The sequence below is a fragment of the Arachis hypogaea genome, chromosome 13 (assembly GCF_003086295.3).
Source record: "Arachis hypogaea cultivar Tifrunner chromosome 13, arahy.Tifrunner.gnm2.J5K5, whole genome shotgun sequence".
Classification (NCBI taxonomy): Eukaryota; Viridiplantae; Streptophyta; class Magnoliopsida; order Fabales; family Fabaceae; genus Arachis; species Arachis hypogaea.
Genome location: NC_092048.1, coordinates 136,837,873 through 136,860,607, shown reverse-complemented (window position 1 = coordinate 136,860,607; position 22,735 = coordinate 136,837,873). Strand labels below are relative to the sequence as shown.

At 32.3% G+C, this 22,735-nt stretch overlaps 2 protein-coding genes across 2 annotated transcripts; one reads left to right on the top strand and one right to left on the bottom strand.

Moving 5' to 3' along the window:
- Window positions 1-1,274: 1,274 nt before the first annotated feature.
- Window positions 1,275-5,130, top strand: LOC112791901 (probable LRR receptor-like serine/threonine-protein kinase At1g14390). The gene is made up of 7 exons (XM_025834925.3): window positions 1,275-3,081; window positions 3,233-3,366; window positions 3,489-3,732; window positions 3,925-4,118; window positions 4,223-4,257; window positions 4,352-4,463; window positions 4,616-5,130. The coding sequence occupies exons 1-7, from the start codon at window positions 1,854-1,856 to the stop codon at window positions 4,847-4,849; spliced, it is 2,181 nt and encodes a 726-aa protein (XP_025690710.1). The 5' UTR covers window positions 1,275-1,853; the 3' UTR covers window positions 4,850-5,130.
- Window positions 5,131-5,596: 466 nt separating this feature from the next.
- LOC112791902 (ubiquitin-conjugating enzyme E2 2) lies at window positions 5,597-10,160 on the bottom strand. Its single transcript, XM_025834926.2, has 6 exons — window positions 9,854-10,160; window positions 9,134-9,267; window positions 9,013-9,038; window positions 7,941-8,030; window positions 6,376-6,464; window positions 5,597-6,013 (listed from the first exon to the last, which is right to left on the bottom strand). Exons 2-6 carry the CDS (start codon window positions 9,256-9,258, stop codon window positions 5,885-5,887), a joined length of 459 nt encoding a protein of 152 aa, XP_025690711.1. The 5' UTR covers window positions 9,259-9,267; window positions 9,854-10,160; the 3' UTR covers window positions 5,597-5,884.
- Between the last annotated feature and the right edge of the window lie 12,575 nt (window positions 10,161-22,735).

Sequence of the window (22,735 nt, the reverse complement as noted above, 5' to 3'; positions counted from 1 at the left end):
TAAAATTTTATTTTAAAACATGACATATTTAATGATTTCAAAAAATTTCATAAACATTAATATTTCATTATTTATATACATCATATTTGAAACTTAAATACATAGAAAATAAAACTTAACAATACATTATTTATTTATATGAATACTTAACAATCTCACACATTAAACTATTCCATCATGGATCAAATGACCAATATTTCCTTTAGGATCCTCAAAAAAATCAGATACATCATAATGAGTGGTGGAATTTTCAGCATTATTTGAAATGAAATTCGACTCTTTTTCCTTGTCGTCCTTTTTCAAAGATGCCTGGTAAAGATCGACTAGGTGCCTTGGGTTACGACAGGTATGTGACCAATGGTCCTTTCCACCACAACGGAAACACTTATCCTCTGTTGATTTATTCTGCCCAATATTTCTTTCTTTATCCCACTTCTGGTGAGATCCTCTCTTTTGAATATAATTCATTTTCCTTTCATAATTTTTTTGTTATTAAGACCTTGCCATTTATCTCTTCTGGGTCAATTTGCCGCATTTATTTCAGGAAATGGAGCGGCGCCAGCTGGACACGCTTCATAATTTTTTAAAAGTAATTCATTATTGCGTTCAGTAACTAGAAGGCAAGAAATTAACTCAAAATATTTTTTAAACCCTTTTTCTCGATACTGCTGCTGCAGAAGCACATTCGAGATATGGAAGGTTGAGAAAGTTTTCTCCAACATATCATGGTCAGTTATCTTTTCCCCACATAATTTCATTCGTGAGGTGATTCGAAACATTGCAGAATTATATTCATTTATGGATTTAAAATCTTGTAATTTGTAAACGCAAGTGCGTCCATTCATATGAAAAAGAGAATAGTATAAGAGAGAGACTATTATTTTTATTGCTTGTAATTGTGTGTACGTACTATCACAAATTCGTGCCCTATTTATATTTGTCCAAAATTTCCCTTTTCAAATTTCATTAATATAAAGTCTATCATAAAAAAACAAAGCACCGCTTATAGTTAATATTGCACGGCCTAACGTTAACTTGATTGGAGTGATGGACATTCATACTTATCATAACCCATATTTGAAGAACTTGGTGATGTGATAACATACATGCAAGTCCATCATAAGACGGTCAACACTACTAAGTGTCCTGAGTTAAGTTCCTGCATCTTGAAACTTTGAATTCAGAGCCGTGTGTTGACTTTGGCATCATTGGCAGCTTGGAGCCTTGGAGAGCCAAGTTGCAATTTAATATCATGGTTCCCAAATCCCTATATTATATTTTCTCTTTATGAATTCTACATTTTTTCCTACTAGGGAACGGAATAAAAAATTGATGATAGCTTTACACTGTTTGATAAAATAAATAATTATACAAAAGATATTTCTCTTTATTACACAGCACCTTTTATTTCATTTGCATCTTTCATGTGACGTGTCTAGTTAATAAAGTCTCCTTTACTAAGCTATTTAGTACACACTCTTTTAAGGTTTCTCAAAGTTTTGAAATCTCATTCTTTTCCAGATCTCAGGTTTCAGTTTTTTTTTTTTAAGAAAAAAAAATTGGGGGTCCTCTTCCTTCCATTGTCCTACCTGCTCCACAACATTACTGAAATTCTTTATCCTCATAATTTTCCATCAGAAAATCTTTTCATGCAATCATTATAACATGACAAATAACTTTTCTGCTTGATAGCTTTCCTATGTACTAACTAAAGTGTTTGATTCTGTACAACTGGAAAGAAAAAGATAAGAAAGCAATTCTGTTTACTTATGCTCACTGCTTAATAGCTTTCATGCTGTGACAAAACCATTCTGTTTACTACAAATATTTTTCTTTTCTTTAAGCCTAAGAATATGAAGAGATCATTGGTTTTGTTCTGTAACTTGTTTCCTGCAACAATCCTTCTTGTTCTGCTTACTATAACAAGAAGTACTTCTGCACAGCTTGTAAGCAGTGAGAACAGAATCCTCTTCCAAGTTCAGAAGCTTCTAGAATATCCACAAGCCCTTCAAGGATGGAATAACTGGACCAACTTCTGCTACCTCCCTCCATCACCTTCCCTCACCATAGTCTGCACAAATGGCCATGTCACAGAACTCACCATCATTGGAAACAACACTAGTTCTCATCAAATCCTTTCATCAAGGTTCTCCATTGATTCTCTCTTCACTGTGATGACAAAGTTTTCAAATTTGAAGGCCTTATCATTGGTTTCATTAGGTCTGTGGGGTCCATTACCTTCCAAGATCAACAGGTTCTGGTCACTGGAGGTTCTCAACATTAGTTCAAACTTCATTTATGGTGAAATTCCACCATCAATATCAACATTGAAGAGCCTCAAGAGTCTTGTTTTGGCTGATAATCTCTTCAATGGAACTGTCCCAGATTTCAAAAAGCTAACTTTTCTTCAAGAGCTTAACTTGGGTGGCAACAAGCTTGGTCCTTATTTTCCTTCACTATTAGGCCAGAACCTTGTGAGTCTTATCTTGAGGAACAATTCTCTCAGATCTCAAATTCCTCTTCAACTCATAAAATTTGATAAGCTTCAGACACTTGACATCTCTTCCAATGAAATCTTTGGAAAGATTCCATCTTTTCTTTTCTCTTTGCGTTCTCTCCAGTACCTAAACTTGGCTGCAAACCAATTAAGTGGTAACCTTTCGGCAAAAACAGCATGTGGTTCTGCACTGACATTTGTGGATATCTCACACAATCTTCTAGTTGGAAAGTTGCCATCATGCATTGGTTCAATGATTTCAAAGGGCAAGCTGCTATACTCTGGGAATTGTTTTTCAACAAGAAGGTTGAATGACCAGCAGCATCCATATTCATTTTGCAAGAAAGAGGTTGCCTTAGCCGTTAAGCCACCGGAGAAAACAAAGAAGGAGAATGAATCCAGAGTGAAACTAAGTCTATTACTTGGTATAATTGGAGGTGCTGTGGGAATTGCAGCAATTCTGGTTCTACTCACTGTGTTCATTGTGAGGAAATCCAACCAAGAAAGATCATATCGTCACCGGGACAGATCCGTTGCTGATAAATTTTATGCCGGAGCATCTCCCGGACCAAACACTGATACAAGTAAGAAACATTATGATATAGTTGTTATTATTGTTGTTATTGGATGATGATCATATGATAAATGGATATACATTTTAGATTTTCACTTTCAGATTATTTTAGACTCTCATTAAAGTTGCATTCATTAATCTGGTTTCGCATGTTGGAATAGGACGTGTTCCTCAGACGATGAGGCTATCTGCGGTTGGAATGCCACCATACTGTAATTTCACATCAGAAGAAATTGAAGATGCAACAAACAACTTTGACTCAACAAATCTAATAGGAGAAGGAACACAGGGCCAAGTAAGAGAATTTTTCTTTCAAGTTATTTACAGGGTTCATAGCTTGTTTTGTTCTCCATGATGAGATGGAACCCACAGAAAACAGGTTCTAATGTGTGTTCATTTACTATTGTATTCACACAGCTATATAGAGGTTGGCTCAGAGATGGTGCAGTGGTCCTGGTTAACTGTGTAAAAATAAAGCAGAAGGGTTTGCCCCACACCATTAACCAGAACTTAGAGGTTTTGCCTAATTTGAGGCACAGGCATTTGATGAGTGTTCTAGGACACTGTGTCATTACTCATCAGGAAAATCCTCAACCAACAAGCACAGTCTTCATTGTCTTTGAACACATATCAAATGTGTCGCTTAGGGATCAACTTACAGGTAAAACGATCACATAGACACTGGTAATCGCCTCATGACAAAAATATAACAGAAACGCAACTTCTGTCTTGTCTCTGTCTCTATTGTCTGTGTTTTCTGTCTTGAAACACTTATCAAACACCATCATAAAAATAAGGATCAAAAAGCAAGGATTTGAAAGTCCAAAAACATATAACGTGTCTTACTCAACAGATTGGAGAAAGAGAGATATGCTGAAATGGCCACAAAGAATGGCAATCAGCATAGGCATTGCAAGAGGGGTGCAGTTCTTGCACACAGGAGTTGCTCCTGGCATTTTCGGCAACAATTTGAAGATTGAGAACATTCTATTGGATGATAGCCTCAATGCAAAAGTTAGTAGATACAGCATTCCATTGCCATCCAAGGTTAGTAGAAAGTACATGTAATTTGGACTATTTTCTCAGTAATGTTTATATAATTACATCCATATCTCTAACATTGAATCATACCTGTCTTGGCCAATTTCCAGAACACTGACCAAAATGCCCCCAATCAGATTGGCAGGTATGTCTCTGCTCATTATCATCTCTTTCTTCAGTTTTAGTCTTCCATTACTGTGTATTAAGTATAATTAATATGTTGTTAATCCCACATGCAGCACAAATAATGCAGAAAAGGAAGATATCTATCAGTTGGGTGTTATTCTTCTTGAAATTATCACTGGCAAACAAATTAAATCTTCCAGTGAAATAGAGGAGCTGAAGGATGAGGTTAGTATCCATTGCACTTGTTCTTAGATATCCTCCAATAAAAAACTTAAGAATCATAGAAGTGTTAACTCTACATAGCTAAGTTTACCATAAAAAGGTTGTAACCAAGGTAAATTTTTCTCATCTTTAATTCAGTATTTTATCAATTTCAGCTGGAGAAAGGGTCATCAGAAGCACAGTCAGTACTAAGGAGTGCAGTTGATCCTTGCCTGAGGGGAACTTATGCATATGAATCAATGAGGACTGCAGTTCAGATCACTATCAATTGTCTCTCCAAGGCTGCTAGTAAGCGCCCTTCAATCGAGGATGTTCTGTGGAACTTGCAGTACTCGATGCAAGTTCAAGAGTCCTGGACCAGCAGTGGAAATCTCAGCACAAAGTTCTGAACATCCCTGTCAATAGAAGTGTCTGCTGGAATTCCATAAGTTCATTGATCTTAATGAATAAATGAACATGTAAATATTTATTTTCTTCTATATAGGGCCAAAATGCACTACTTGTCCTGAATTGTTCCTACAAACTTATTGTCTAGTCATAGAAGTTCCTCTTCAAGTTTGTATCTACCAATTTCTTTGGATTACCCTTGAATAAGGCATAAAATCGTTTTAATAAGCCATGATGAGATTGATAATTAATAGCAATATTACACTTCAGTGTTTGTCACCAATTTGATTTTTCCCTATTCTATTATTTTTTTTCTCTGCTTAATCAACTCTTGTTCTTGTCTCTCAGCTAATTAACTGCTCCAACTTTTTTTCTTTTAAAAAGAAACTTGATGATGTTCATTGATTCAAAAGAAAAATATGAATCATACAAGACATACATTTTCTGTCATATAATATATTTTGTCTTGTTTAAATCTTTTGATAATTTTATATTTTTATTCACTGCATCTTTTCAATCAAATTCAGATTCTTATCATGGAAATTCAATATTCTCAACAAATATTTCATTGTTTAACTAATGAAGCTAGCATCAACCTGCATGTATTACTTCCTCCATAAGAATTAACTCCAAATAACCAAAATCTATCAGCTTTTTTTTCTTTTGGACTGGAGAATCTATCAGCTAACTAGATCTAAAGTTATAGCATTGAAATGATAAAGTAAACAAAAACACAGATAGGAAGAACATGGAGAAAATATGGTGGAATATTAATTCATATAAAGTTTGAGCAAACACATCATCACAGAAATATAAGTATTCTTTTAAAGTCACAAGGTTACTGAATCATTCAGATCCCCTTGACAACCTTTTAACTACAACCTTAATTCATATGAAGTTTGAGTAAACACATTGTGAAGGACGAGAGACAACACACAACTGTTCTTTTTTTCAAGTCTCAAGGTTACTCAGTCAGATCCTTCAGATCAGTTGACAACCTTTTAACAGACTTAGTGGCAGCCTATTGAAGATTATAATTAATCAGCAGTCCAACTTTGCTCAACAATCTCACGTACTCTTCTGTTGTATTCGCGCTTGTTTTCACTGAACATCCGAGCAGCCTCAGAGTTTGCCGGGGAATTTGGATTTGGGTCACACAGCAGTGACTGCAACAAGAAAGCCAATTTAAAGAAAGTTAACATACATCTAATAAATTTTAATTCTATATCTCTCTATCTTAACAAGAATGTCATCAAGCAGTATAAACTGAAAACTAAAAATGGGAAATTTTTAAAAAAGGGATTAGGCTTGATTCCTTTTGAAGGACTTTCATTGGTTTATAATATGTGATTAAATCACAAAGAGCCGTCACTAACACAACCTTCGAATGAGATAACCCAACCTCCAGTGAAACTTCTATGTACCAAGAAAAAGAAAGGGAAATTTTAAAAAGGGGTTAACTGGAATCAAACTCTGCAGTATAAACTTTCTTTCAGCAACCCCAAAATATTAAGCAAATGACAATTACCTGGATTGAGGTAAGTATTGCAGCTACATCATAAATCGGGCTCCACTGGTTTTGCAAAATGTCCAAGCATATACTTCCATCTGCATAAACTGAAATTGACAAGTAGAAAGCAGGTTAGAATTGGATCAAAGTTATTCTGATGCAAATATCCTATCAATGTTATCTACTCTGCCAATTTATGGTTAAATGAACATAATATCTTCTGCAGAAAAATGAAATAGTCTTTTTCATTTTTTTACAAAAGAAGAATACTGCTAAGACTTAGAGGAGGGGGAGGAAGAAAAAGGAGGGGGGGGGGGGGATTACAAGGAATAGAAGATAAGAGGTCCTCCATAGAAGAGCCAAGACATGAATGAAGAGTAAAGCTGTCTATAAAGCATAGCTTTCCAAGTACTCAACATGTTTGAGAGAGAACATCCTTTGAAAAGATCGTGTGTTTTACACCAAATAGATGCCAAATGGCAAATCCTATACAACAAAACTTGCTCGACAAAAAATCGGTCATTGAACGTGTGTCAATTGCACCCCAACCAAATACTCCCATGAAATCATCTTTGATTGATCAATTCTTGTAATTGTTTATATTTTATCATGAATTTGGCATGCAACCTTGACGTGACAAGTTGTTAACTATGTATAATTCATCCGATCATGAGTTTAAATAATTTTGTACGAGAATTCATTAAATGGTGTGACTAATTAAGGGTGCCAACTTTTTAATCTTATTTACTTTTATATGAATTATCCATGATACGGCTCAATAGCATCGTTTGATCCATGTAGCCATCCCCACCTGGTGAAATAAGGCTTTGTTGTTGTTGTTGTTGTTATTGTTGTTGTTACTTTTATATGAATTACCAACATTAATTACTTCAGTTCAAAATCAATTCTAACAGAATTAATACCCCTTAGATTAATTCTACAAATGCAAAACCAAACTCTAGTACCAAGTCAAGAACCAACTATACTAAAACCTTATATAGTTGAGCAAAGGTTAATTAACGGTTTTTATATCTAATAATTATAATACTGTCAACATATTTGCACAATAATTCTCTACAATGATTTCTACTTTAATCATATTCATATCAGTCCCCTAAAACTAAAACTTGTGTAGGAAACAAAGATATCAAAAGGGCCACTACATCCCTTATTACACATATTTTGGAATTAAAATTTCAAGTCTCAACTTTCTTTAATAAACAAATCAATCATTAAAAACACATATATATGAACCAAATTAAAAGATGCCATATTGCCATTACCAAAAGCTAACTAAATTATGTAGATAAAAAGTTTGCAAAGTTTCTACATTCAATAGAACCAAAGTGCCAAAACTAGACATAATACAAAATAGGGTGTGTTTTATATATTGGATAAACTATAGTTAAAGAAAGCTTGGAAGAAGACAAAGGCACTACCAATGAAATCCCAAAAGCCGTTTCTACAATATTCTAAAGGCTAAATAAATACTCATTCATGGCCACACAAATAAAATAATTCAAATGACTTTCATTCTAACTCCAACAGGGATAGCAATGCTGAAATTTCAAGTTTGGACTTACTATTCGGATGAAACATTCGAGAGACAAAACGCACTGTAGGAGGCTTATTTGGATAATCCTCCGTAAATTGAAGTGTCAACTTAAACGTACCTGAAATTATAAAGCAGCATCACACAATATAATTACATGCTTTGAATACATTAATCACAAGGGGGAAAAAAGAAGTGTAAACATGACATGGGTCAACTTAAACCTTTAGGTAGCGTTTGGTGGAGAGACAGAGACGAAAAAACTGAGACTGAGAGACTGAGACTAAGAGACAGAGATTAAAATAAATTTCAGTATTCTGCTTGGTGCAAAATAGGAGACAGAAATTGAAACAAGAATGAAACTCTAATTTAATTTGCACAAAGGGTAAAATTGGAATTAATTAATTGAAATGAGAGTATTTTAGCTATAAAATGTTATTAAAGTTTCAGTCTCCATCTCTAAAAATTTTAGTCCTCTGTGTCCCTACTTTTTGGAGGTATTGAAATACTGAAATTTTAGAGACAGAGACAGAAATTTTAGTATCAGTCTCTAAACCAGCAAACATGATACTAAATTTCAGTTTCTCAGTCTCTGTCTCAGTACCTCAAAACAAACGCTACCTTAATATTTTGTCCTATTATGTCTACAATAGTACAATTGGAGCAATAAATCAGAAGTTTAATTTGCAAAATGCATATTGAATACCAAGATTTAGGTGAGACCTACAAGCACAAGTTATATTATAGAACAACACAATATTATACACTTCCAATAGACAACTAGAATTGTTTCAGATTCTAGGAAAGAAACACAACAAAGATGCGACTTGACACAACGACACAACGATATGGTTGCTGCCTCATGACTTAGAGGTCATGGTTCAAAGCTTGTGAGGCTAAGGCTCCATATGCTTACCCTCCTCAGTCCTCAGTCCTCAGTCCTCACACCTCACCAAGTAAAAGCCTCAATACCTAATAGACATATGCTACTTCTACAAGTAAAACCACATGCAAGAAATTCACAAATAATCATCATCATATGTGAAAATGCTGAAATGAGATATTAAGTCCTTCAGCTTATATAACGTAGAATACTTTTATACCTCCATCCCAAGGGGTATCGTCCGGTCTGAAAAAAGCACCGAGAAAAAGTATAATTAGATTGTTATGATAACATATTTAAATAAATATAAAGAATGTTCGGATTTGAAAACTCCTACACACCCAAAGATGACAGCATTCCAAAGCATAATATTATTGTCTTGGGGAGCTCCACTGATGCCAGCAGGAGGATCTTGTTGCAATCTTTTAAAATCTCTCATCAGTCTCTTCCTTGCAGGAGTCGACATCCTCACCACCTATAATTCAATCAAGCACAATCCAAACCGTAGTAATCAGCAACTGACATGCCCATGTACACAAACCACAGTAATAAGAATACATGGAAAGTTCAAACTTCAGAAAATGCAGAAAAACACACACACCAAGATAGAGACACAATTTGATGTTCACATAGCTAAACAATTATCAACAAAATCCTTAAAGAGCAAATTCCGCATAAATTTCCATTAAAACATTCGCAACTGAGAAAATCCCAATTCCCTAAAACTGAATCCAGCTAGCAAAAAATCCATCTAGGTATGAATCAGTGAGCAAAAAATCAAAACAACAAAATCATTTCAATAAAACATCAGAATCAAGTATTTTGAGAAAACCAATAACAATTAAAAGACCCACTCTAGCAGATACCCTAGATCGAGTTCACCCTTTTCTCCAAAAACACAAGCCAAACAAACATCGAGCAACCCACCAACCAAAATAGGGTTTTTCGAATAAAAAACAAGCGAAATCGACCTGGGTATGAACTAATTTAATGACGAACCGTTCACACAAAAGGAAAAACGGGTTTTTAAGTGAAATATGGAGAAGAGAGAGAATTCTAACTTGTGAGTGAGAGCAGGTGCAATCCCAGGAGGAGGAGCAGAGAGAGAAGAGAAGAATGAAGCTCTGGGATGGATGGTATTTATGGAGAACCAAAAAGAAAAGAAAAGAAAAAAAAGTAAAAGAATGTGAAGAGAGAATTTAGCTTTGGGTATCAGAGTGAGAGAAATGCTTCCATGGCAACTCGCTTAACTCACAGAGAGACACAGAAAAAGATATTCCCTTCTAATCTCATCATCATAGTTATTATTTAGTAGAGATTATTGGGAGATTATTTTGTTACTACTGCAAAATTACACCCAAAGAATATTGATATGTTGTGCATGGATAAAATATCGAGAAAAATTCAAAAAGTTATTGTTTTTGACTAATATTTTTAGTCACTAATCGCATTTTTTAATTTAATAATTTAATAATATATTTTTAGTTTATATTTTAAATATTATTGATTAATTAATGATTAAAAATAATAAATTTTATTAATTTTTAATATTTTTTAAAATATTTTTGTTTATAAAATTGAGTTTAAACTACCAGAAATTATTTTTAATATGAAAATAGAGATAATATTTTGGTTGAATATTGACATTTGAAATGTATTACAGTATTGTGGAAGTTATTCAACATGTTCCTTACGTGTTTCAACACGTCCCTGACGTGTTGGTTAAGATGTTGCCACATGTCTAACATGCTCCCCACGTGTTGGTCAAGATGTTGCCACCTGTCCAACACGGCCCCCACGTATTGCAACACGCCTTTGCATATTGACTTTCTATCTGCAAAATCCACCTACGTGTAATTACACGCCAAATAATTCCATTTTCAACAAAAACACCAATATTTTTTCTATATTAAAAAAATCAGCCTTAAACTACTATGTTCCTTTTTTTAAATTAGAGGCAAACACCAAATCAGTACCCGAAAAATTCTAACGCTGACAAAATGGTACATGACTTTTGTTATTGACAAAATAATTCCTAAAAGATTTTAAAATTTGACAAGCGTGTCCCCGAACTCGTCGGAACAAATCTCCGGCAAACACAATGCTGACATGGCCATTACGTTTTGATGACATGGCAAAAATCTTCCCCAACCCTAATCCTTCTCCTCCAATGCACTTCCCCTTCTCCCTCAACGCACTCTCCCCTTCCCCTTCCCCTTTCTGAATGCACTCTCCCCCCTCCACAACCTTAATCCCTCCCTCTCCCTCCCTAATCCTAATTCCCCCTCTCCAACGCACTTCCCACTTTCCCAATCCAAAATCCCCCTTTTTCAATCCTAATTCCCTTCCCTTGTCCCTTTGAATCCTAATCTCTCCTTCTCAACTCACTGTTTCACATTTTCAACTCACTCTCCCCCAAAACGGAACTCAACCTTCTCAATCTTACAGAGCCAACATCACCGACACTACACGGTCGCCATCTCATCGTCAAGTCTTCTGCGTCTGCCAGCGTCATCTGTCTCTTCCGACACGGCATGGTCGCCTTCAACCTTCACTATTGTGCTTCGTGGTGGCTTGCTTCCCTCCTTCTGGTCGAACATAAAAATAGACACACATAGCAGCATCGTCCTTCAACCTTTTCGCTTGTATCTGCTTGCTGCTTGTCCCCAGTTGCTACCCTGCCTCCTTTGTCTGTGTTTTATCTTGGCTCCGTTGGGTCGTGCGTCCTCTGTCTTTGGTGTTCTTTTTCTGGCCTTGTCTAAATCTGCTTCTTGCTACTTTGGTGTCTATATTAAATTTTATTTTATTTTATTTTGATTATTATATATGAATCTGCTTATTGCTTCTTGTTTCTGGCTTTGTCTAAATCTGCCTTCTCTGCTTTTTAAATTGTAAATTAATTTGAAAATTTGGAACAATTCATGATTGAAAGAGTGAGAGAGTGTGATGGGAAAGGGAGATCTTTTGCTGGATTAAGGTTTAGGAAGATTTCAGAACTTAGGGCAACTTGTGAGTGAGAGGGTGCAATGGGGAGGGGGGATTAAGGTTCAGAGGGGGGATTAGGGTTGATTTTGGATTTTTTAAGTTGAATTGGGTAATTAATTAAAAATTTCACCTTGAATTTTTCGGTGGCCACCTTAGCATCTTTTTCATTGGAAATGTGCTCCGGCGAGCTCGGAAACACGCTTGTCAAATTTTAAAATTTTTTAGGGACTATTTTGTCAATAACAAAAGTGAGGTACCATTTTATCAGCGTCAGAATCTTTCGGATACTGATTTGGTATTTACCTCTTTTAAATAATGATATACTTATTATGAAAATAGCTAATTTTATTAAAGTAACTATTTTACAATATCATTAAAATTAAATTTTATAACAAATTAAATTTTGTTTTGATTAATTCTCTCTAAAGACAATGAAATAAATATGTTATTTTCAATATTTTTTAATGTTAACTACTTAGTATGTGTACTAACAAAAGATTAGAAAACATATTTTATTAATTAAAATTATTAATTATAAAATTTATGAAATTCATGATCAAATTTTAATCATTAGTTAGTTTATATAGATGCTTAGTTTGCCAAAATTTTTACTTTTTAAAAGTAGTTTATAAAGAATTAACTTTTAAAATATTATTTAATAAAAGTTGTAATATTTATATTTAATAAATTTATTTAAAAATAGTTTTTAATAAGCATAAATACATAAATTTTTTTATTTATTAAATATAAAATAAAATATTCGTCAAAAAATTTTACCAAATTAAACTATGCACAAACGTGATACTGGATACTCATGCTTTTATAGAAAAAAGAGTAACTGAACAAATCTGATTTTATTAATCTTATTTTTTTTGCTATTATTATTTTCTCATTTTATTATGGGGTCATCTTTGTATGACGTCATTCATATGGAAGACGCCAATGAATTAGTAATTACTAATTGCACATCAATTCATTTCACAACCGGATGGATTTCTTTTTTTAACTTTTTAAAATTTGGTGAAAAAGGTAAATAATAAAATAGATCATTTGATTTGTTTCTTTTTAATTTTATTAGTATATGGATGATGGATCCTTGTCTTTTATGAAATAACATATAAAATTATTGTAAAATAAATAAAAAATAAAAAAATAAAAAATAAAAAAATATAAATAAATAAATTTAATATTAATATTCATCACAATCAATATCTTAATACAATAGTCATATATATATTACTAATATATATAGTAACGTATATATAAAATGAAGAGAAAAATGTTTATATATTATTGTAACATGTAAAGAAAGAGAAGAGTGCTTTGTTATTGTTGTGTGTTATATTCTTTAGATTCTTTTACTATTTATACATGTACGAAGTACACTTTTTTTAAACTTTATTAAATACAATCATTTTTGATAACCTAAGTCTTATAGAAAATAGGCATTCACCTCAAAAAATCTTATCACAACACTCTCTTTTAATAACCATTTAGGATTATGTCTTATTAAAACTTTACTAAAAAAATCTAATGGAAAAAAATTAATGAAAAAAAAGAGTACAATATTCTCTGTGATTGGAACTGCCTCATTAAAAACCTTACCAAGAAAAATCCAATGAAAAAAAATCTTACTAAAGAAAAAAGAGTACAGCCTCCCCCTCTTGTTACCATTATTTAATATCTCGAAATTGACACATCCCAATATAATGTACCATCTTTCAAAGGAGAATTTTAGAAGTGACTTTGTAAATAAATTTGTCAAATTATCACTTGAGCGGATCTGTTGGACATTAATTGTTCTTTGATTTTGAAGGTCATTAGTGAAGAAGAATTTTTGAAAAAATATGCTTTGTTCTATCATCTTTGATGTATCCACCTTTAAGTTGAGCAATGCATGTTGTATTATCTTCAAATAGAACAGTTGGATCTATCTTATAATCAATCAATTTACATGATAATAGAATATATTGGATCAAACTCTTGAGCCAAAAACACTCGCGACTAGCTTCATGTATTGCTAGTATTTTAGCATAATTAGAGGATGTTTCTGCAATCGTCTGTTTTGTAGACCTCCATGATATAGCTGTACCATCATATGTGAACAAGTATCCTGTTTGAGATCTTCTTTTGTGTGGATCAGACAAGTATCCAACATATGCATAGCCAACTAATTGTGACTTGGATTTATATGGATAAAACAAACCCGTATCAACCGTTCTATGAAGATATCAAAAAATTCGTTTGATTCCATTGGAATTTCTTCTGGTTGGAGAGGAACTATACCTTGCTAGTAAATTCACTGCAAATGATATATCAGGTCGTGTATTATTAGCAAGATACATTAGCGCTCCAATGGGATATGGTACTTCAAGATCAAGGATATCTTCATTTCTTGTTTAGGACGGATTTGATATTTTTTTGCATCCAAAAACCTTACGATCATTGGGGTACTTAATGGATGTGACTTGTCCATATAAAATCTCTTCAATATCTTTTCTGTGTATGTTGTTTGATGAATGAAGATCCCATTTTTGTATGGTCGATTTACAGGCTGAGACAAAATTTAGTCTTTCTAAGATCTTTCATCTCAAACTCTTCTTTTAGAGTTTTTATAGTTGTTGGAATTTCTTTAGAGTTCCAATGATATTTAAATCATCAACGTACACAGCAATTATAATGAATCCAGATGCATATTTTTTATAAAAACACGTGAGCAGATATCGTCATTCTTGAATCCGTTTTTGGCCAGATACTCAGTAAGGCGATTATACCACATTCATCCAGATTGTTTTAGACCATATAAAGATCTTTACAATTTGACTAAGTATAACCTCTGCAAATATTCATTGGATGGTTTCGATATCTTTAGTCCTTCAGAGACTTTCATATAGATATCACGATCTAATTATCCATATAAGTAGGTTGTCACCACATCCATTAAATGCATATGTAGTTTATGATATGCGGATAAACTGACCAAATAACGCAATGTTATTGCATCCACTACAGGAGAATATGTTTCTTTATAATCTATACCGGGCCTTTGTGAAAAACCTTGTGCCACAAGTTGAGCTTTGTAGCATACAACTTCATTTTTCTCATTTGGTTTTCTCATAAATACCCATCTATATCCAACAGGTTTTATATCTTTTGGTGTACGGACTACAGGTCCAAAGACTTCACGTTTTGCAAGTGAGTCTAATTCAGTCTTCATAACTTCTTTTTATTTTAGCCAATCATTTCTTTGTCTACATTCTTCAATTATTCTTGACTCAAGATCCTTATTTTCATACATGATATTTAATGTCACATTATATACAAATATTTCATAGACAATTGTTTTATTTCGGTCACATTTTTATCTTGTAAAGACATAATTTATCGAGATCTCGTCATTTTCATAACTTTCAGGCACCTGAACATCTTCTGACGTCAAAAATATATTAGAATTTTGGACAACTACATGTGTCTTTACTATGTCTTTATCTTTTTTAACAGAAGTAGTATTTACCTCTTTTCTTTTTCGAGAATTTTTATCTTTGAAAACCGACAGGCCTACCACACTTCTGAGGTGAATTTGTTTCGATGATCATTTGTCCAACTGAGACATCAATTCGAATTGGAGCATTTTCAGCTGATATATATGATTTAGTTATCCTTTTTGTATCAGAAAATGCATCAGATAATTTATTTGCTATTCTTTACAAATGTATAATCTTTTGAACTTCTAGTTCACATTGCCTTGATCGAGGATCTAAATTAATTAAAAATGATAGATTTCAATTAAGTTCATTTTCAGAAAGTTTATTCTCTCTCTAATGTTGGAAATTTTGATTAATCAAAATGACAATTTGCAAATCAGGCTTTAAATACATCTCCAGTTTGTATTTCAAGATACCTCACTAAAGAGGGAGAATCATATCCAACATATATCCCAAATTTTTGTTGGGGACCCATTTTAGTGCGAGAAGGTGGTGCAATGGGAACATATATCCCACACTCAAATATCGTTAAATGGAAAATATTTGACTGCTGGTCAAAAGCCAATTGCGGAGGAGAGAATTGATGATAACTTGTTGGCCTCAATCGAATAAGTGTTGCGCCATGTAAAATAGCATGCTCCCAAGCTGAGATTAGGAGATTTGTTCTTATAAGTAAGGGTTTAGTAATTAATTGGAGGCATTTAATAAGTGATTATGCTAACTCATTTTGTGTATAAACATGAGCTACTGGATGTTCAACGCTTATTCCGTTAGCCATACAATAAGCATCAAAGGCTTGGGAAGTAAATTTACCAGCATTATCAAGACGAATTACTTTGATTAGATTTTCTAAAAACTGTACTTTTAATCGAATAATTTGAGCAAGTAATCTCGCAAACGCCAGGTTGCGAGAAGACAATAAGCACACATGTGACCATCTCGAAGATGCGTCTATTAGTACTATAAAATATCTAAAAGATCCACATGGTGGTTGAATAGGTCCACATATATCGCATTGAATCCTTTCTAGGATTTAAGGACCTCAAATCCAATTTTTACTGGTGATGGCTTTAAAATTAGTTTTCCTTGAGAACACGCAACACAATAAAATTCACTAGATTTAAGAATATTATGGTTTATTAGTGAATGTCTATGGAAACTTTTAATATTTCTCTGCATCATGGTTGTTTTCAAATGATCCAATTGATCATGCCAAATTATAAATTTATTTGGGTTGGTAAACTTCGGGTTTACAATGGCATGTGATTTAATTGCACTATTTTTAGTATAATATAATCGAGACGAAAGTGAGGATAACTTTTCTAATATAACATTTTTATTTGAATAATGAGTTGTGATACATAAGTACTCATGATTTTTCTCATTCATTGTTTCAATACGATATCTATTTCGGCGAATATCTTTAACACTCAACAAGTTCCTTAAAGACTTAATAGACAATAGTACATTATTTATTATCAATTGTTCCTGCGGAAAACAAAATTATAGATTTTTCAGAGCCTTCTATCATATTATCTGAGCTAATAATAGTATTAACATATTCTTCCTTTGATACAAGATGAGTAAAATATATATTACTTTTGAGAATGGTATACGAATTTGCACTATCTGCAAGGCAAATATCTTTACTATATGTCCTTACAATTTTCTTCAAAAGAAAAATAATAATAAAATGAGTAAAAGTATTTGCGCAGAAAAATTATTTTCTTGATTTTTTTAAGAAGTACTGTACATAGTATCATATACTACAAATTTTATTATTATTATTATTATTATTATTATTATTATTATTATTATTATTATTATTATTATTATTATTTTAGAACTTGGCACATTCAGCAATTTAAAAATTTATAAACATAAATATTTTATTAAACTTAACAAGAAGTTTCTTACATTATTTATTTACATGATCAAATGGCCAATATTTCTTTTTGGATTCTCAAATAAATCGGATACTTCATAATGAGTGGTATAATTTTTAGCAACTATCATTTGAAACAAAATTTGTCTCCTTTCTTTTATCATCATTTTTCAAGGATGCTTGATGAAGATTAACTAGGTACCTCGGGGTACGACAGGTACGTGACCAATGACCCTTTTCACCACAACGGAAATATTTATCCTCTGTTAATTTATTTTGTCAATTATTTCTTTCTTTATCCAATTTCTGGTGTATCCTTTCTTATGAACATAATTTTTTTCCTTCTATAATCTTTTCTTATAACCAAAACCTTGCCATTTACCTCTTCTGGGTTTATGATTTGCCGCATTTGCTTCAGGAAAAGGGGCGGCGCTAGCTAGGCGCGCTTCATGATTTCTTAAAAGCAATTCATTATTATGTTCAGCAACAAAAATGCAAGAAATTAGTTCAGAATATTTTTAAACATTTTTTTTCTCGATACTGCTACTGTAGGAGCACATTTGAGACATGGAAGGTCGAGAAATTTTTCTCTAACATGTTATTATCAGTTATCTTCTTCCCACATAATTTTATTCATGAGGTAATTTGAAACATTGTTAAATTGTATTCATTTATTGATTTGAAATCCTGTAGACGTAAATGCGTCCACTCATATCGAGCTTGAGGAAGTGTCACTGCCTTTGGATGATTATACCTTTCTTCAAGGTTTTTTCACAGATCTGCAGGATCTTTTAGTGTGAGATATTCATTTTTCAATCATTCGTCAAGATGACGACGAAGGAAGATCATGTCTTTGGCTTTATCCTTCTAGGATGCATTATTTTCAACTTTAATGGTATCTCCAAGATCTATTGAAATAAGATGGATCAAATTTTAGCATCTAGTATCCATGATAAATAGTTATTTTCAGATATATCAAGAACATTAAATTCAAGATGATAGAGTTTCGATATAATAAAAATTTATTATCTGAGTCTTTCTAAAATTTGATCAGAGTCTCGTACTGATAACGTGTTGTAAAATAAATAAATAAATAAATAAATAAATATAAAATAAAGCGATGTAAATAAATAAATCTTGTATTGATGTTCACCATAATCAATATCTCAATATAATAAAAATAATTCATATATAGATATTACTAATATATGTAATAACGTATATATATAAAAGATAGAGAAGAATGTTTATATATTATCTATCATGTAAAGAAAGAGAAGAGTGCTTTGTTATTGTTGTGTGTCATATGCTTCAAATTCTACTACTATTTATACACACATAAAGGACACTCTTTTCAAATTTTATTAAATATAATCACTCTTGATAACCCGAGTCTTATAAAAAATGGGCATTCACCACAGACAATCTTGTCACAACAAAAATATTTTATTTTAAAAATTTTAAATAAAAATACATATAATAATTTTGTTATAAAAAATTTATAAAATTAATTAAATTTAAAATTTAACTATTTTAATATTAAAAATAATAAAATTAGTGAATAATAATTTTATTTATTTTTAAAATATAACAATTACTCATTAATAATATATAGTTTGTAATTAAATTAAAATATTTATATTAGAATTCTATATTTTTAAAGTTTTTTTAAATAATATTAGTGGTTAAATTTATAGACATTTTTTCTTAATTAGTGAGCAAAACTTTTAAACTCTCATACTCTTATATTAAAATCGATTTGAGAAAATATAATTTAACATGATATAAAATTTGATCTTGAATTATATTTTTTATTATCATAGCAAAAAAAAAATTATAAAAAAAATAATAATTTTTGTTAAAATCTACCTAGCTAAAACTAATTTATATTCTAGTTTCATATTTTTTTTGGAATAAAAGTAATACGATCAATGTTGCTACTTGTTAAAATTTACTAATATATTTTGTCTATTCTTAAGATGAAATAACGGTATTTGTACCTAGAAGTAGTTTCATATATTTTGTTAATTTAAAGTTTAAACATCTATTAAAATTGCTAAAGATAAGATAAATACATAATTGAATATACAATATCTATCTTAACTCTTATAAAATGATAAAAAGAATTTGTGTCTAAAATTTTGAATTGACCATACATAAAATAATAATTATTGATACATGTCCTTTCTAAACAAAATCTTTTATTGCAATAAAACATAAATGATATTGATTATTCAAAAATCGAACATTATTCAAAAATCATCATCGCTCAAACATTTATCAAGTGTTTCGTAACATTATTTATTAACTAAAGAATTTTTTTTTAAATTACGAGTTTGATTTTCACTAATAATATTACTTGATGATAATCAAATTAGATCTTAAATATAGAATTCTCAATTATATTTGATAGTATTTTAAACTTTAAATGTATCTTATTCTTCTATTATAAAAAAGTAAAAATACAGTGTCATTTGAGTTATACATATCAAGTAATATATAACATATATATAACTTACTTCATATCTATTTTAAAATAATTACGAACATTTTATTTTTTTAATTTTTTAATTTTATTTATCATTTATTTTTAATTAATTATATTAATGTGCAAATAAAATAAATTAAATACGATAATATTGATATAATATACCTATTTAATTTGGGAATAACTTATGTTTAATTTGGCATCATTTTTGTAAAAAAAATATTTTAGACCAAAAAAATAAATATATTAGACCAAAAAATATTTTTTAAAATATCAAGATGCAAACAAACAATATTAAAAAATCTCAAATAAAAATTAATGAAATATAAACTAATAGAAACAAATACAATAAAAATTTATCCAATATTCAATTGCATCATCTCTAAATTCTTCCAAAATATTAACTTTTTTACCTAATTATTTAATCTATTTTTTTTATCTTAGTCCATGACATTATCTATTGTATAAGTATATAAATTTATCTATTATTTAATTAAGAAGGATTGTATAATTTTAAATGTCTTTTGTTAAAATGTTCGAGTCTAACACAAATTTAAGGTAATATTCAACTAAAAAAATTAATATATTATATTAAATAAAGTAACTATCAAATAATTATATATTTTTTAAAAAATTTTAAAGTTGTCCACAACAATGATTGACTTATTTGAAAGGTATCATATTTAGACAGAGAAGAATTGAAGAAGGAATAAATTCAAGAAGAAACGAAAGAAACTGAGAAGAAGAGTTCGAGGGTTGAGAAAAGATAGAAGAAGTTTCTAGAAAAGGGTTTATTAAACTGAATTAGTTGAATCTAAACTAACTGAACTGTTCATTACATAGTGCAATATATACATAGTGTAGTGAGGTGTAAGGACAGATGGCAACTAATAGAATTTTGCTAAATGTTATTAACTAATCGCTAACTGACTCAACTGGTTTTCATAACCTCTATCATGACCCCTGCTTTCTAATCTTCTTCCTTTCTTTGCTAGTTGGCTCTTTACACACACCTTCATGCTCTCTGCTCTCCAAATCTTCTACTTTCTTTTCAGTGCCTGTCTTAGTGAATTTGCCATTACTCTTGCTAAGAAATAACTTTGCATAAGCAATATTAAGCATGCTTCTAAACTCCAGGAAACTTTTGCTTGGCAGAGCCTTAGTCAAGGCATCAGCCACTTATACCAATCCTGGAATATGGCTCACCTATATCGTTTTGTTATTGACATGGTCCCTGACAAAGTGCAAATCTGTCTCAAAATGCTTGGATTTTGAGTGCAAAATTGGATTAGCTGCCAGGAGAACTGCGCTGAGATTGTCACAGTACATCATTGGAGACTTAGTTAGTGAAATTTTTAACTCATGCAGCAAGTGCTTAATCCAGAGAAGCTCAGCTACCAAGTCAGCCATTGCTCGATACTCTGCCTCTGTGCTGGACCTTGCAACCACTGACTGTTTCTTGGAGCTCCAAGAGATCAGGTTCTTCCCCAAGAACACACAGAAAGCTCCAGTAGACTTGCGATCATCTGGATCTCCTCCCCAATCTGAGTCACTATTGATTGTGACTGTCATGTCCTTAACTCTATGCAGCTGTAGTCCATAAGTGGATGTTCCACTAACATACCGAAGCACACGTTTTACCAATTTCCAGTGCTCTTCCAAAGGGTGCTGCAGAAACTGAGACACCTTACTAACACAGTATGATAGCACAGGCCTTGTGATGGTAAGGTATTATAGGCTGCCAACAATAGATCTGTAGAGTCGTGGATCAGTGAAGGCAGGTCCACCAAATGCAGATAGCCTGACTGAAGAGGGTAGTGGTGTAGTGCAGGGTTTGCACCCGGTCATGTCAGCTTTAGCAAGAAGATCTCCAAAATACTTTTCTTGTGATAGAATCAGGCCCCCTTATTTAGTTTTTGTAACCTGAATTCTCAGGAAATAGTGAAGTTTCCCCTTGTCTTTCAAGGCAAATTTGGCATTCAACTATTTGATTAACTGAGTTATGGCAAAGCTAGAGCTGCCTGTAATGATGATGTCATATACATATACTAAGACAAAGATGTTGCCTTCTTCAATTTAAAGAACCTGGTAAATACAGACACATCTGACGTGGTTGCTGTGAAACCAAATGTCTCAGTGCTATAGACAGTTTATAGTAACAAGCACGGGGAGCCTGCTTTAGCCCATATAAAGCCTTTGTTAGTTTATAGACCAAATTGTCATTACCTACAAAATATCCTTGAGGTTGCTTCATGTATACCTCTTCACCTAAATCTCCATGGAAGAAAGCATTATTAACATCCAATTGCCTAGTTCTCCAGCCATATGTTAATGCTGCAGTCAGAACTATCCGAATAGAAGTAGGCTTTACAACTGGACTGTATGCTTCAGTGAAATCGAAGCCCGGCCTTTGAGAAAATTCCTGAGCCACTAATCTTGCTTTATATTTCTGTAGTGACCCATCAGCGTTGTACTTCACTCGATACACCCATTTGCTCCCAATTGCCTCTCTGCCTTTGGAAAGTGGAACAAGCTTCCAGGTTTGATTCTTCATGAGAGCATTATATTCAAGGTCCATTCCTTCTTTCCATTGTGGATGAGCCATTGCATCTTTGACTGATCTAGGCTCTACTGAGGCATGAAAAGCCCTTGGTCTAAGGCAGCCAAACTTGCTTCTTGTAATCATTGAGTGTGTGTTAGTTGAGGAGGTATTGGCAGGAGGTGCAGGTGCTGCTGTGAGAACGATTTTTATATCAGAAATTGAAATTGGTATTGGGATGTTTGAGGGTGCTGCTGACTGGGTGGATGGGAAGGGAGGTTGAGTAGGTGGAATGGACTGACTGTTATCATTAATAGCTGTTGAGGTTGGAAATTGGGCGCCTGAAGATTCTTGAGAGGCAGTGGATGTTGTAGCAGAAGTAAGGGGGAAAAAGGAGGAAGTGTTGGGTTGTCTTTGTGTGAATGAGGGAACTGGTGAAGATTTATGAGCAGAAACAATTGGGATTGTAGGGAATTGCTACAGGGCTAGTGGGGGAGGATTGGAGTCTTCATGTAGGAATTTGCCATCTTTAAACGAAAATTTTCTTTCATCAAACACAAC